General features: G+C 42.3%; 1 protein-coding gene across 3 annotated transcripts in view; it reads right to left on the bottom strand.

The window, feature by feature from the left end:
- Window positions 1–17329, bottom strand: part of pcdh11 (protocadherin 11) — a 128902-nt gene extending 111573 nt beyond the window's left edge. The window contains exons 1-3 of one of the 3 annotated variants that reach the window (XM_051954342.1): window positions 17159–17329; window positions 9706–10286; window positions 847–3354 (exon numbers count right to left, since the gene is read on the bottom strand). In XM_051954342.1, coding sequence (XP_051810302.1) covers window positions 847–3354; window positions 9706–10245 — 3048 coding nt within the window. In that variant the 5' untranslated portion in view covers window positions 10246–10286; window positions 17159–17329. The other 2 variants (XM_022189014.2, XM_022189021.2) reach the window with 2 other exon arrangements.
- Between the last annotated feature and the right edge of the window lie 295 nt (window positions 17330–17624).

The raw sequence follows: 17624 nt of genomic DNA, 5'->3' as shown, positions 1-17624 counted from the left end.
TCCCCCCGCCCCAAGCAGTACTCAGTCTTCCCCCACAGCGCTCTGCTCTGGCTGTCAGCACCGAGCGAGGCCACCTCTCCTTACCTCTGATTTACATTTATTTCCCTTGCCAGCTTTTATTTATTGGGGCACTTCGCATTTGGCACATATCTCTTAGGGAATCATAAGCCCTTTGCTGTACCTTGGCATTCAAATGAGTTTCACTCCCACAAAAGCCTCACTGGCACATTTAAGATGCCATTTAATATTTTGAGGACAGAAGCCACAAAAAGTAGGATTATTTATCAAGTTGTCTTAGCACATCAAGAGCACTTTTTTTGTTTGCTTTGTGCTTTTAGCTTCACACCTTTTGCCTAAATGAATACCTGATGAAATGAGTCGTCTCTGACACGTTTTGCATGTCTTGTTTAAACATGTCAGTCAAATACACGCAGTTTCATCCGCCCTTGACCTCAAATACATCAGCGGAGAGTTTCATCATTTCTGCCTATCAGAAGCCCTTCTAAATCAGAAAGATTGCCACTACTCACAGTCATGTTTAAAATACGTGGTTATGCAATTATGGCTCCGTGGCTTATAAAGGAGGGTGACTACTCGAATAATAACAGTGCAGTGAAAGGTTGCCTGTATTAATTGTGACAAATTCAATTTTAATCTTTTGTTTCTTGAGTCTTCCTACTTTTAAGTGCAAATGACATTCATGTAGACATGGTCATGGTCTGTGTGAGAAAATCCCCTGGCTTCATGCTCCCACCCTCCCCCTTTCCCATTACCTACCCGGGGACAGCAAAGGGAGTGTGAGTGGGGACTAGTGTGGGTGGGTTTAAAAAGGAAGTCATGAATTACCTGTCGGGTGGTGATTTGCCCCGCAGTCTTGAATCCCCCCTGACAGCTGCACTCTGAGACACTGTATGGGTCGGAGCTAGTCGATGAGCACTTGGAGAGTGAGTCACAGCCCACCACGAACGTGTTGTCCAAGGGGAGCTCCTGGATCACATGGTGTTTCTTTGGGGCCACTGGAGTTTCTGGTTTGATTTGAAATGTGGGCTGAGGGGACGCAGACTTGTAATGCTTGGCTAAATCTGGGCTGTCGGGTTTGAAGGTGGTGGGCGTGGTCGCCCAATTGTACTTCCCCATGGTTTGCTCCTCTAGCTCCACAGGGAGATCCAGTGTGCCATTAACATGCTCATGGGTGGGGTCGTCAGGCTTGGATTCATCAATGGTCACAAAGTTCAGGAGGAGGCTCTTGGGGGACCGCTTCTTTCTCTTCTTCTTCTTCTTGATCTGACGGTTCTCTTGGTTAGGTGACACCCACTCTCCGCTCTGTTTGCCCTTCTGTACTACTTTGTGTCTGGGTGTCTGCCGGCAGCGCACCAAGGCAGTCACAAATATCACCAGGATGACAGTCATGGTCCCTGCTATGATAGCTATGACAACAATCACATATCCATTAGCTTGAGGTGTTACCTCATTGTCCCCTATGTTACGATCCAGTGGCGTCTCCATACTTTTTCGCAGCTGCTCTTGAATAAAGGTAGCATTTGACACTGTGTCATTGACAAACAAGTGAATGAGTGCGATAGCATGTAATGACTCAGGCTGGCCTAAATCTTTGACCTTGACTACCAGTCTATGCAGCCCCTGATCAGCTGCCACTATTTTCTCCTGCAGTGTTATGTTACCCGTTGTTTTGTCGATGGCAAATAGACCTCGAGGGGAGACCCTAGATGTGATGATGATGCTGCTGATTATACTGTACTGCAGCTCAGCATTCATACCTGTGTCATTGTCAATGGCAAACACTCTTGTGACCACAGCACCAGGCGTGGTGGTGGTTCGCACTAGGTCATATGAGTAATTGGAGGATGGGATGACGAACACAGGGCGATTGTCATTCACATCGACTACATTGATAGTGACCTTGGCGTAGGAGGAGCTCGGAGGTTGCCCTCCATCAACTGCCTTGACCATAAATGTATAGGAGCTTTGTTGCTCCCTGTCAAAGGTGATGTTGGGCTTGATCACACCAGTTTGGGGGTCAATGATGAAATTGTCTTTCCCATTCAAAATGGAGAGGGTTATAATAGCATTATCTCCCGCGTCCGCGTCCGTCACTGTGATTAGGCCCACAGTTCCGTAGAGAGGTAGGTTCTCAGGCACATAGAAGTTGTACTCAGGGTGTGTGAAAGCTGGGCTGTTGTCATTAAGGTCCTGGACGATTAGCCTGACAGTGACATTGCTCTGCAGGGAGGTAGAGCCATTGTCCCTCGCTATGACAGTGAATGAGTACCTCTCCTGCTTCTCTCTGTCCAGTCGTTTGCCAACGGAAAGAATTCCTGATCGTCTGTCTATGTTAAACCCATCAGGTGCATCAGGGCTGAGAGTATAAATAATCTCAGCATTACGTCCACTATCTGCATCAGTGGCACTGATTTTTATTAACTGTGTAGAGGGGTCATTGTTCTCCGGTATGGAAAGTTGGATTTCCGGCTGGGGAAAGATAGGTGCGTTGTCATTCTCATCCTTGATTTTAATTAGGACCATAGCTGAAGTGTTCAATGGAGGTGTCCCCCTATCCGAGGCCACTATCTTAATTGCATATTCTCGAGTTGTCTCATAATCTAGAGGGGCAGCTGTCTCCAGTAAAAACTGATCATTAAAGACAGGCTTCAACCGGAAAGGAACATCATGATCAGTGTAGCAAGCTACTTTGCCATAAAGATCTGCATCCTTGTCAGTAACAGTAATTAGGGCTATTTTGGTGTTGAGAGGTGCATTCTCAGACAGAAGAACAGTCCCATTAACCAGGTTGATAATGTAGCGAGTGTCTATAGAGGGAACATTGTCATTAATGTCTGTTACATTAACAATAACTGTGGCTCTGGAGGGGGTGGAGCTGCCATCACTGGCCAGGACAATGAGTTTATGAACAGGAGTTACCTCCCTGTCTAGTGGCTGCTTCACAGTGATCAGTCCTGTAGAGCTGTTTATGGCAAAGTGACGTTTGGTTGAAGCAGAGATCTGGTTGCTGAAGGCGAAGTGGATCTGTGCGTTGGAGCCCAAATCTGCATCTGTGGCATGAAGCTGAGCAACCGATGTCCCCATTGGGGCATTCTCTGGCACTGTGGCCTCAAGCTCGCTGTCCTTGAAGATGGGACGATTGTCGTTGACATCAGAAATGGTGACCTGGAGAATGGCAGTGCTGGATTTGGGAGGGTTGCCACCATCCTCCACCTTAATCTTCATGACAAAGGTGTCCTTCTGTTCGCGATCAAGATTCTGCTGAACGATTAGCTGTGGCCACTTGTCACCTTCAGGAGTCTCAATGATGTCTAATCCAAACTCACTGACACTCTGCAACGAGAAGACAACAATTTCTGTTAGATTTGTTCTGTTTAGTACTTAAAATCTTTTAGCCACTAACCTTTCAATGTCACTTAAAATTTGAAATATTATTTTTGCATTTCATAGATCATAGATTCATATCATTTGTTTTTTTAGATTTTTTACTTATATGACGAAACCGTATGGATAGAGCATGTTATATACTGTACAAACTGCAAAGCTTCTATTAAATACTAACTTAACAGATGTATTACTGCCACAAGAATTTCACATTTTAACTTGGGTAAAAACCAAGAAGGGTATACTGAAATATTTTTAAGCATTCTTGGATATGTTTTTACTTTTAAAGTGCAGCTTTTTCAGTTGTCTTGGAGTAGAAAACAGCCCACTGAGCTACATCCTTAGGTTATTCAGGCATCATTTGTAGCCATTCTTATGCATTCTGATGAAAATCAAGAACAAGTTAAACAGCCTGGGACAGCACGGCAGCTGGTTCTTGGCTCTGCTCAACTCAGTTGGGTCCCTGCAAATGTGCAAACATGCTAATCATCAGCTTGCTTCCAACTTTTACTCATTTCTTACATGCCGTATAAAATAGATGCCAAAGAAAAGGAGAAAAATGTCAAATTTTTTTTTTGGAAAAATGTGACTAATCATTGTAGTGAAGCTACAGTCCCTCCGCACGTACAAGAAACTACAGCGTGAGGGGATTCATTTATCTCTTTATCCTTCTCATTAGGATTGTTCTGCTTTCACTAAACTGAGATTTCAATCTGACTTCCTATTTTATGTCAAGGTAGAATAGTGCAGACAACCTTGCAACATTTGAGCAGGAGAGAGAGAGAGAGACAGCTGAAAATGGCGACACGCCAATACGCTCGCATTTAAATACACTGCAAGACCAGATCACCATAGATTAAGAGAAGGATAGTGGAAAAATCCTGCATATTAGAAAGGCTTTTCACTCAAGAAGAGCTAAATCTAGGCAAAAGTAAAGCCGGAGGAAAATGAAAACAAATGCATGAGTAATCCACATGAGAAACCCGAGGAACTGGCACTAGCTGTTAAGAGTAATTGCCTTCCATCCAGAAAACTAGCACTAATGTTTACAGTTTCAAATGGAGTATGGTATGGATCCTTGCACTTCTTTAAATCTGAAGTGAGGGGAAGGAATACATATGAGGGAGACAGTGAGAGGGACGGAGAGAGGCGGGTGACAGAGAAAGGGAGAAAGGGAGTAGAGGGAGGAAATAAGAAGAAGATCAAGCCCATGAATGAGCTGCATGCACATTATGAAACAAAGAAGCCCTTTGAAGCTCTTTCAGTCAGAAGCAGTTTCATGGTAAAACAAGAAAAAGCATCCTCTTTAAAGAGATAAGCTTCATGCTGCACATAATGTTGGAAGAGATTACTCTGTCTAGGCACAGCTATCAAATGAGATTAAGATATATACATTCTCCTTATTCAAGAGAGGAACATTTTAACCAAATTGTGAGCACAAGAGTCCTCAGTAGGTTTCAAAATCTAGAAGGGTCCTCGTGCCAGCACAGTGTTGTAGCCGTCACAAGGAAACGTGCAGCAGCAGCATGTAAATTATTGTGTACTCTGAAAAATTGCTTGCAGAGGGAATGTTGTCAACATGTTAGTGATTGACAGAACTACTTAAAACAGCCAACGCTGCAGCAACGATCTTTCAGACCCTGTTTTGTGATCCTTTTGGCAAGCAAGAGTCATATACGGATAAGCAGACATGGCAAATAAAACTCTGTGTTGAAATGTGGAGAAACTGCCCTGGATGGATAAACTCTGCTGAATCTTTATGCACATTGCAGAACTATTTCTGTCATAACTGAAAGGTCCAAGACAACATTCTGGGGGCTGTATTGTTAAGCACTACTTCATCCATACAGAGCTGCTCAATCCTCAGTGGTTTCAGTAGTTTATAGATTCGGCACAGTAGCTCAGTATCTGCACACTGATATTTGGCAAAGTCTGATGTTAATAGTAGGATGTTGAGTTAGCATGTGTCAAAGGGAATGCTGCACAATGATTTATGAGCCAGCATTTCCTCTATGCTTTTGTCTTGGTTTCACACAATTTTACAACTGACAAGACAGCACTCACCGCATTTCAATAAGTTGAAGAGAGCTATCTCTCAGGCTGTGCATCCTCCTGAATGCAGAATTAGTCTGGTGGATTGTGATAAGATCTGGGGCAGGCTAAGAAAAGGCCAAATACTAGCATGAATCACTCACTGGAAACCTTAAGGCTGAGCGAGAAGGACAAAGCTCTCTAAATGGCCAAGTGTGCACATTACACCGTGCCTCACTCTTCCACCAGACATATACTGTGCAGGTACACCTCAACTTTGATGAGTTGCCTGTCACTCCACATTACAGGGCCACGGGTCGCTGTGGCCAGGGAGGGATGAGGACTCTGTACATGTGGGGCGTGTGCGGTACACAATCTAATCAGAGTGGGCTAATTTAAATGAAAATGATTGAGGGACACTGACAGAAGCAGAGGTGGCAGATGATGAGGGACGGATGACTCTGAACCCCAATCTGCAGAGAGTGCCTGGGATTATCAGTAGAGGCATCTTTCAGTCAAGTTGATGACCTTATTAAAACTCAGAGGAGACTCAGATTGGGCTGTGAATATATCAGGAGGACTCTAGTCATGATGATGCCCGTGGATGGGACTAAATAGAGAGAGGTATTCATCACAAGCTATAGCACCTCTTTATAATGCTGATAGAAACTCACTTTATCTCTCTCTCTCTTTCTTCCTCTCATTTTTCTCTCTCTCTATCCTTCATCCACTTTTGCCCCTGGCCATGGTCTCATGCATATAATTAAGACAAAAGAACCTGAGAATTGTTTGTCTCTTTTTGTCAACCCCAAGAAGAAGATAATGTGTCAAAATAGGATGCTAATGAAAAGTGGAAATGCTTGACAATGAGCTCTCTGCCCAAAAAATGCAATGCCTATACACAGTATGCGATGAATTAATCAAAATGTTCTCGCTACTTGGAAATGAAGTTTGAATAAATTTTGCATCTTCAGATCGTTTTGGGAATAAAATTGGTCATGCTCAGGCTTGGAGTATCAGCAAAAAGACCACTTCACCCACTCAAAAATCTTAGGTATGTTTCAGATAGACATTAAACAATCAAGTGGTTTGCCCCAGGAAATAACCTCAGGAAAAAAACTAGGCAGCTGACAGAAACTTAAGTCTAAGGGCCCTCCAGGTTGCCCAGCCAAAATACAGACATCCACTTCATCATCTTGTTTATCAGTGAAGCATAGCCCAGCCAGTAACAGAACGTTGATCTAAATAAAAATGATTTGGAGAAGTTTCCCACTTTAAATGTGTTGAAATATGCTGACATAAAAGCAGCTTGGATTAATGTAGCATGTGATGCCCCAAAATAATGCAACAATGGAACAAAGAAAAGGGACCAATATTTGTGAAAAGCCAACCCCCCCCCCCCAGCAAAACCAACAGTAGGATCTCCTTTAGTCCTCAGTGTGTGTCTGTGTTGACCTGAGTTATCGTATGAATATGTAAAGTGATCGAATCTCTCTTCGTGGGAGATCTTACTCCAGCCATGCATGTGATTGCTTTCTCTGACCTTGACCATTTCTTAGGACAACCCCTCTGCAATTCAGGTGACGTAACACACTGCTGCACTGATGGCTGCGTTTCACTCAAAGTATGATTACCGACCATTATGAGTGCGGCCTGAGCACTGTGTAGGACGAAATTACTCGTTGTCACTCTTAGATTTGGAACAAGACAAAGTTGAACATAAAAGTGGCTGCCATGTTTCTTTCCTTTGTTCTGTGTGTTGACAACTACGGGAAGTTACATGCGGAGTGACAGACCACTGAGTTTGGCTCACTGTGCCACACAATGGCAGCAATTTTAGCACCGTGCCCTGCACAACACAAGAAAACTGGGCAAACTATCATTCTGAGGGAGTTTCTAAGACAAATCTCACAGGACCATACAAAGATAGTCCAAGGGTGGCTTAGCGGCCAAGAGCTATTCTAGGAAATGCTTGCACATTCCTTCCCCACTAAACCCCTGGCTTTCTACTGCACTCCTGAAATAAAAGATACCAAAGGCTGAAAGTGTCTCCGCCTCCTTTAATGCTTCTTACTGTGTTTCACTCATATGGAACCTGGGACACAAGGAAATTAATCTCGAGTACAATGAGAATATAATGGGAGGAACTGAATCAGGGACGCAGAGACAAGGCTTCTGTAAGAAAAATTGCCTGCAAAAGATAATACAACCACAGCCTAGGCACATGTCTTAGAAACCTATATATTGTGAAAAGGGCAAAGCAAATGATTGCAGATGATCATCGTAATGAGCAGAACATTTGGTTGGTGCTTTTCCAGGCATGAACAATTCAGGACATTGCGTTGGAGAGGTCCTGGCAATGAGGAGGCTCTTTAAAAATGCAAATTGGTATTCAAGGCAGACACAGACAGCAACGATTCTGTTCATTCCGGCACAGTGTTAACTTCATCTGAGACGCCAAGATGGACTTGTCATTTTTGTCTCACACCGTGCTCTCAAATACAGCAACCTTTCTGTATTTATTATGTTTAGGGTTTCCTCCAGAGTGCTTGCATCTCCCTCTTTAATTACACTTCATTTGTATGAGCTCATGTCATCTTCAATATTCATCTATCCACAACGCATGAAGTGTGGTCTGGACTGTAAATGACGAATGCACGATATTATCTATATTATCTTACATTTCAGAATTTAGAGCCGACTCTATTAGGAATCGGAGAATATTGCACTGCAGTTTAATAGAGCATCAATTAGATGGTGAAAAAATACTTTCTCTAGTTCTGCATAAGACATCTATTAGCATAATGCAGTTCACTTATTCTCACTTGTTTTAATCTATGTACATGTAACCTGTTGCTGGAAATTGGACATGCAGTATATGCTGTGTCTGCACTTCCCACTGCATGTTCCCTGATATTACTGTACATAGTGAACATGCAGCCTTTTTTACAGCCTTCTCTCATAATGAAATAATGCATATGGAAATATTAATGGCTGGTATTAGGTTGTGCAACATATTCAACTTTGTGAAAAAAGTAGGTCATATTGTCAATGCAGTCTAAATTAATTTCCTATATGGATATACACTACAGCAGTGCACAACTACAGAGCTGTAGCAGGTTTGTAGAGAAGCTCATGCAGAATTTGAATCATACTACATGAAATCCAAAGAACCGGTGGTGAAAAATAACACTCACTAATTAAAAGTAGTCAACTAATCAGACCTGATGCAGATAGGTGGCATGCTGAAGGCAAAACAGTGTGTCAGAGCGTAATCATTAATGTGTGTGCTGAATATTCTGCTTGCACTGCAGACAGTCAACCACTGGGTTATTTGAAAAGGACAATTAATTTTATACTTTCAGTCCTGTTTTTCTTCGTTGTCGGTGTTTTCTCTAAGACAATTTACTGCAACGTTTTTTGGTCCATCAAATGTATGGCGGATGTTTTCTGCTACTTATGTTGGAAAAAGCCAATTAAAAGCCATTTATTCCTTCAAGACCAGATCAGTAACTTGAACCCTGTTCCAGAAACCCAACGCTTCAGGCCAACGTCTTTCACCATCAATTTCTTTCGTTCGTCCACTGTTCAATTTAATTAATTTGTACAGAATGGTTCTTGCATGAGGTTGCAGACGTGCAGCAACATCCTCTATCGGCTTCAATTTTAGCGGAATATATGTTTAAGAATCTTTACTTGGAAATTTATCATTTGATCCTGAAATGTTTTAAATCACTTAACTACAGCTGGCAGCTGGGCAAACATCAAATTAAACAGGGATACATAAGAGTTGTGACTGGCATGTACTCAGAGAAAGTAACAGCCCTGGTGTTTGGCAAATCAAATCATAATTCAAAAATGAAGCAAATGGACCCTCAGAAACAGCTTTTGTAACAACAACAAAGAAAACTCTTTTGTCACCTGTAATGGCACAGAAAATGAATGTTTTGATAGATGCAGTCACATAAGCCCCATTTTAAAACTTCGGTGTGTCACAAATCAAAAAGCTAATGATAAAGCTCCAGCACTGTGGTTCAAACCATACATCTGTATGACGGCGATTGTAAACATTCGTCTTAACAGTCAGCTTTTTAAATGTAGTTTTTTCAAACTGACAATCAAAGCAAATGCATGATTTGTTTAGTCCTCCTGATTATTACTTCATACATGAAAATGAAGATAACTCAGGCCTGCCAGAATCCAAATAAAATGCCGATTTATTGAATTTTAATTATACTTATGAGAGATGAAAAAAAGATTAATCCTCACCTTGACTAGTTCATAATGTTGGATCCCATTGATCCCAACGTCAGGGTCAAACGCCGAGGGCACCGGGTATCGTGTGTTGATAGCCGTGTTCTCTGGGATGGAGATGTTTATTACAGTGGACTGGAATAGGGGAGCGTTGTCGTTGACATCCTCAATCAGGAAGCGGATCTTGACCAATCTGAAGATCTCATCGGGCAGCACAGCCACCTCGATCTCATAATAGCAGCGTTTCTCAGTGAAGACCCCTGAGCACAGCTTCTCCCGGTCGATTCTGTGATTGGTGGTAAAGATCTCTCCCGTGTTCGCCTCCACCCTCACCAAAGGCACGTCACCTGTCTTGTACACAGGCTTGAACTGCAGCGGTGAGGATAACCTGATGTTGGGGTCTAGGTTGAGGTCCAGGTCTTTGCGCAGATTCCCGATGCGGACGTTCTCCGGCTGCTCCTCCTTCACTGTGTAGTCCCTCTCCTGGGCCCGGCATAGTAAGACCACACAGGTGAGCAATATCACCAGCACATGAGCCCGACTTGCTAGGTCCATACTCAAGAGTAGATGGGAGCTTCACTTCTACTGCAGCAATTCTGTCACAAGAGAAAGAGACGAGACAGAGAGGGGAAAAAAAGAAGAGGGAAAGACAGAACACATAATGTCAATGCAGAAAATTACGTGGTATTCAAGTTCTGCGGTAATTAGTACTATTTTCCCTCACCGAGAGTTTTCAACTTGACCTCTTCATCCTAACTAGTTATGAGCCAACATCCTTCCCATGTCTTTGAGAGCAAATTAATGGCAGTTTTACACAATTAACCTTTGATGACATCCATTGAGCAAGCGGACACGTAAAGGTTAGTAGTTCATGCATTCCATCAATCCATTTCATCTCTGTAATGAACCATTTCATATTTTTATTGAGAAGTATGAAAGCAGTCGAGTTCTTTGTAGCGATAAGATAGTTTGGCTTTGAAAGCTTGGTCACAAACTACCTTCCTTGAAAAAAAAAAATTGGACACGGAGAGAAAAAAAATTTAATTCATTTCTGAATCAGTCTGAGTCAATATGTTGCAGCAGTGTCTTCATCAAGTGCACCTCATATCCAGACTTCAGCTCATTTGGAGGAAGCAGAACTGAGCCTTAAGCATTGGTGCTTCCATGCATGAACACACACACGCACACAGACACACACTTGCAGTTGTACTGCTTGACAGCAGCTATTAATGGAGAGCCTCATTTGCTCTGAATGTAAACAATTGAGCTCTCAAATATTTCATGAACGCCCATGTGTGTAAACTAGCACAGTATGATAAGAGCAGTGTTTAGAGTAACAGCAGTGGAAGGAGACAACAATGCGAAATTATTTATTGTGGGAGCCGACATCAGTCACATTAGTGACGTTTAATCGTAACTTCATTACATCCCAACAAATGTTTTTTCTACAACATCAAATTTAAACAGTACCCAGTTTTGTGTTTGTCCGGAATGATGACTGTGATAACGCAAAAATGTACTGCAGATGGCTTTATCATAACTGAGCATCATTCATTAATAAGTTTTCTAATGGCTTATTTATTTGATGCTGTTGTTCTACAAATTCTTTAACTGTTTTATATGTGCAAAAGCTTGCCAAGGGGCGAGAACCCCAATTGCCAAAACCCAAGTAGGTCATTGGAAGATGATGAAGGAGTCATGCTCTGTAACGCCTTGCCTGCCAGTATATGCAAGCATAAAATATTGACTTCTTTCCACCAGTTAATTAGTAGGTTATTTAGTCAGTTATCAGGGGAGTTACTTGGTGTGGTTTGCTAGCTGACTTTTTGACATATTTATTCATTCAACTGATTATGAGAGATCTTTAACAAATCTAATTCCACGGTTTCTACCACAATCACACTGGTCCCCACTGCAGCTTGCCCACACAGGCTTTTGGCATAACAGCAGTTGAAATACAGCGTAATTATAAGAGTACAGCCGTGCTCGGTTGAATATTCAGTGGAGAACAATTATACTACTGGTCTGTTGTTAATCCACCATCTCATATCAGGCTAAAGTCACCAAAGCACAGGTTTGTTTGCTTCTCATAACAGTACTGACTCCCCATCTGTATTCCACCTCAATATATTTAACAACTAATAATTTCATTACTTGCATCCCGCCATGTGTTTAGGTTCATCAACCCCCTGAGTGTTTGTTAACCTCATGTGATTTCCCTGAAGATATTGGTTTGTATTCATAAGGCACCTGCCTTGAAATCAAACACACATTTCCTTCAAAGAACGGCAAACGCCTGTGACAGTCATCACATAAACAATTTACAGCCGGTGCTGTAAAACGCATACATACCTGCAGAAATGAGGGACCGCAAATAGCTCTTTTGGAATTATAATGTTTCCTACTTTATGAAATTTCCAACCATTTACATGAGTCAAACAGTATGCTGTCGAAAAGGTATGACTGCCTAAAATGCACTACAGGGGTCCTCTAAATTGGCAAGGCAACAGCGTTCACAGCCATTGAAGCTCTCGGCCCGCTGACAAAGGGGAATTGATTAAAAATAAGAATTTAATTAAGCTGGTTTTGAATCTGCAACAATTGCAAGGCATTCATGAAACATGTAAAGACAGACTTCACACATTTCATAAAGCAGTCACATGAGACTCATTAAAGAACAGTTGGACAGAAAGAAAAAATGGCTGACATTGATCACTATGAGGGTTGTTCATTCTACACATGCTGCATAGGCGGCGTTATACTCTCATGTCAAAATATTGATGAGATATATCCTATTAGTAACTGTGACACACATTACTTTGAAGTGTGCATCTTTCTGAGAGTGAGCAGCAATTGCTTTACTGTGATGATCGTCAGGCAGTCCAAGGCTGAGCTCGCACAACGCATAATGAAGTTTAAATTACATCCTTAAATGGGATGTGATTCGCTGAAGTGAAAAAACAGAAAAGATCAAAGCATGATCTAGATTCCCTATCTCTTGTAAGTGACAATAATGTTCTGCAGGATGAAGGGGTGTAGTATGTTTTCCACTCAAGAGTTACATGCAGGAGTACAAATGTAGCAACACAAACACACACCATGGCGACGCTAATGTGATGCTAAGAAGTGAGATTTTACTAGTATTTGAGGTATACGTGAAGATTTAAAGAAATATGAGGCTGTTTGTCTTTGAAAGGGAAACTAAAATTGCAGCCATTTATAAATGAGAGGTATATGTTGCCTTTGAACATTCATCCATCCATCCATTATCCATAAACCGCCTAATCCTGATTAGGGTCACAGGGGGGCTGGAGTCTATCCCAGCTGACTTAAGGTGAAGGCATGGGACACCCTGGACAGGTCCCCAGGCTACACAGAGACAAACAATCACACGCGCATTCACATCTAATTTAGAGTTACCAATTAACCTGAGCATGTTTTTGGACTGTGGGAGGAAGCCGGAGTACCCCGAGAAAACCCACGCATGCACAGGGAGAACATGCAAACTCCACGCAGAAAGATCCCAGGAACGAGGGGACGCGAACCAAGCCCGCCCTTAAGCATAATGTGGTCAAACAAATTCACCTCTCGTGCACTATTACTTTGATGCGGGTTCTTCTCTCTTAAGCATGAATTTCCAACATTTGCACTGCTTTTCACTTGTCACAATTCTTGAAAAAAAACCAACCTGTCCATGAGGGGATATGGTAGGTGAGAGAAGGAATTGTGCTGGAGGGAAAAAAAAGGAAGGCGAGGGTGGGAGGGGGAAAGAGATTCTAGGTGTCAGTCAGAGTGTCTCCTTTGCTTACATTTCACTAGTCTCCTGAAATGCTATTTTGAGCCCCAGACAGCAGGTTGAATCCAGTAGGCAAACTCAAGCCTCCCTCTTGGGAGACACAGAGAAGAGGAGCAGGCCAGCCCTGGATCACTTTACACGACAGTGTGATGGACAGGTCTTCCTGGTGTTTGCAACCGCTGAAGGTAGCAGCAAGAGGGGAGACATACCGCTACTGTCACCCCCTCCCTTCACCCCTGGAAGATACCCTCATTGGAAACTTTCAGTGTAGTTACTCTGAGGCTGAGGGCCCCAGACATTTGGAGTCCTTTAACTGTCAAAGCCAGGTTTTTACCACAGTTGTATCCATCAATATTGCCTGTGGATCCAAAGAGATTTTAAAAAAGAGGGCCGTGGTAGATGTAATACTTTTGATTGTCTTGGGCTTTTTCTCTTTTAACAGCTTTAAGGATCACTGACAGCCTGACAGACCAGGTTTCTGTCATGATCAGTCAGTTCTTTTTCAGTCCACACAGCCAGAAAAATTCTCTTCACATGGTGAAGGAATAAAAGTTGTTTTCTCTCGGGAAACTTCAGCAATGACTATATCACCAAAGTCATGCTGCAAAGCGAGACAGTGCAAGAGAAAAAAAAATCGTGCTCAACATAAACGGCTGCAGTGACACTGTTAATAATAGATTTAATACCAACAAAGTATGTATATTTAAGTTCAAATAGGCAAAGGGATCTGCACATTCTTCTATCGTTTAGCAGTGAAAAACAGTGATACATTAGCGGTCTGATATGTAATTTGTAGCACAGTGTTTACAATGCTATTTGGCTGAATAAGCCAGTCCCGCTTCACTTTCCAATCAGTTTCTTAATTCTTAGATAGACTTTGGCCATGAAGAGTTATACTACTTGGGTAATTAAATGGTTGCTGAGCAATATTTCTTACCATCCTCCATTAGCAAAATGACAAGCTAATTTTCAACGTTGTAATCATGGACCTCAAGAGGGCAGTCCATACATGCAAATGTAAACCTAAAGCTAAATATAAAAGAAATGCTTTTGGTGTCGCTTTGCATCCTCTTGCCAATGAAATTTGACTTTCAGATCCATTATTTTAAATTAAAACGTGACAGAAATCCACATTAAAGCCAAGTAAATACATTGTCTAAGATGGATAACTAAACCAAGGTCAGAACATTTTTTAACAGTAATTTGAAACCATGCATGCCATGAATAAGTGCTAAAATAGAAACTCCTGCTTTAATAATACTGGAAACACCACTGTCAAAAAATATTAGAGAACAGTTTTATATACTGCAAAGTGCTCATATTTCAAGTGCAAATCGTGCTGACACCTTTGTGGATTCCGAAATCAAATCAAACTGACAAATTCAATGTGAGTAGTTATATTCAATATATTACACTTTATGGGGAATAAAAGGGGCAATTCAGTTGCAAAAAAAAATGTGTTGAATAGCAGAAAGCCATTCAAGCAAAAATTATGGACAAACTATGAACTGAGTTTTGATATAAACTATGAGGCCGTGGAAGGAGGTTAGATGTGTCCCAGTGAAACAACAACTGACACTATGGGATGAAAACTAAAAGCAAAGCAAATGCAGGCAACATTTTTGGCACATAGGAAGAATCCCAGAGACCGCCGTTTAGTTGCTCTATGGACTTTTCATTACACATAGTGTTTTACTACAAGTCAACAAGTCTAACTTTGTCACTCTCCAGTCAATACTCGGCCGGATTTATCATGAAGATGGAAAACAGGCTAATAACAGATCTGCTTTAGGACTGTATGCCTAGATGTTGCAGACTGTTTCCAGTTATTCTCTACCTAGTGGTGAATTCTGCAAGTGGACGTGATTGAGCAAACGTTTTATTGCATTTTGCAAATCAAACAAACAAACAGACTGCTTCCATTATCCACTGACTCTGTCTTTTACATAAATCTCTCCCAGGCTACAACCCAAATGCTCGGCTCACCTTGGGAAGGTGGAAATTACCATTTAATTGAATTCACCAGCAAATACTGAGTTCAATGGGCCTTTTTAGAATACAAGCCCCATAATCATATACAGCATATTGAGCAGGTGTAGCATTAGGAGCTCAAACAACCAACTGTGGCGGTTAATCTCCAGGCCAGCCGGGATTTCAGCGACTATTTGAACTGCTCTTCCTTACAGCAAATCGGTGCTGGGTTTGTTTTTGTGTTCTTTTCTCAAGAGCCGGAGCGTGAACACGGATGACAGCCACTGAGGGTTTGTGGTGACAGCTGAACCGCTTGACCAGAAGCGCGCTGTTGCCGCGCACCCACGCACCGAGCTTGGCGGCCAAGCTGCTGAGAAACCTGCGCTGGGAAAAAAGTCCCTGCAGTTGGATGCTCTTGGAAAGTAGGGCCTGTATCTGTGCAGCGATCACGGGCGAAGCAAGACTAAATAACGCCCGGAGTCGTGACCAACCACGCGGCACACGTTCATATTGCGACAAACTCCGCTTAGATTCTCCACGATTCAGCGCGTAAAATGGATAATTTTTGTTTACATGAGGAGCACGGTGGCGCCTCTTATATCTTTGGAGCAGCTCTAGGAAGAGGGAAAAAAATCACCCAAATGACCCACTGTCGCAACACACTGATTTATCCAACTACATTATAGACTATCGCTAAATTTTCGCTCAGCTTCTGTGGCTGCCAATGATCGCAAATATAGCGCAAGTCTTCGCCGGTATTGGGACATCAGTTTGATTTTATACGGACCACATAAATTAGACTGTTGGGCGCTCTCCAGCCTTTTCTAAATGCGCTCAGGAGACAGAACAGTCATGTGCATACAGTCAGAGACGGCTAAAGTGAAACACACATTTTGATCTCAACAGTAAAAGTCAAAATCAAGAGGCAGGCTTACCTTTTCCGCACGAATAGGATGAAAAATCAACCGTGAGCACCGCCGCGCAGAGACATCACTGATTTACAAAAAAGAAGTGCCATGAATTAATCTGAAGTAGGAGAAATGGGGAGAAAGGATCCTCGTCAGAATTGGCAGCGAAAGTCGAAGAAGAAAAAATGTTATCCACTAAAAAAAACTTATCCATGTGCTAAAAAAAAACCTGTGGTCCTCATGTGCAAGAGAGAAAAATATCATGCATCAACTTTGTTTGGAAAGGACGCTGTAATTCCTCTTCGGATGTCTTGGGCTCGCAATCCCACAGGCGGAGATACGCAGTGATCCACGCTTGTTTTACATAAACTTTGTATCCCTACCCTAATTGCCTTGAATTTCGTGCTTTATTATTATTTTTACCACGTAAGGAAAAAAATCGCCGGCTCAAAAAAAATGTACAAGTGTGCGTAAAAACGCGTCTTGACCCGCGCGTTAAACTTCAATCCAAGCGGGTAAAAAAAAAATACTTCTGATGACAAAAAACTGAAAGCTTACACCTAATTTATATTATAACTACTGGTTTTGACTGATTCAAGATTGTGCATGCTCCCCAAAAACTCTTAAATGAAGGATTCAGAAAGCGCATCGCCCCCCCAGCGGAGTTGGATCAAAGTGTGCCTCAGTGCAGCATCACTTACAGGAGCTGGGATAGGCGGTTCACCGTATCTGTCTGCTAAGCTGTAGATGTCTCAGTAGTATTGTATGAACTCAGTTCCTCAGTACTGCTCACCTCTCTCCCTCTCGCTCTCCCTCCGACTGACATCATGGCGGAAGGAGGAGCCAGCCACAGATTTAAGAGCCCCGGTCCTCTTAAAGCCGCACTGCGTTGGAGAGATGCTCGCGCTGAGATGTACAGTAGGTGGATGTCGGGGTATATGTGGACTACAGATGTCTCTGCTGTTTGCTGTAGCCACAGTGCTCCAGAAATCTGCCTGAAAGCAAGAGGGGGGCACTGTTCTCTTTTATACCGAGCCTGTCTCTGCTTTTTTTTTTTTTCTATTTCATTTTTTATTTACAGAGGGGTCTACTGTACCGTTGGCATCGCTGAATAACGATGAGATTCAAATTCTTTTCAGACATTCCTGAGTGCCAGAATGCAATGGCTGAGCCCCTTCTCAGGGATGAGAGGAGAAAATAGCCTAATTATGGGGTTGTTATATATTTTCTAATAGAAATTCCAGTCATAAAATCGTGCC

The sequence above is a fragment of the Acanthochromis polyacanthus genome, chromosome 10 (genome assembly GCF_021347895.1).
Source record: "Acanthochromis polyacanthus isolate Apoly-LR-REF ecotype Palm Island chromosome 10, KAUST_Apoly_ChrSc, whole genome shotgun sequence".
Taxonomy (NCBI): Eukaryota; Metazoa; Chordata; class Actinopteri; family Pomacentridae; genus Acanthochromis; species Acanthochromis polyacanthus.
Note: the sequence above shows the minus strand (reverse complement) of the source record. Positions and strands in the feature narration are given on the sequence as shown.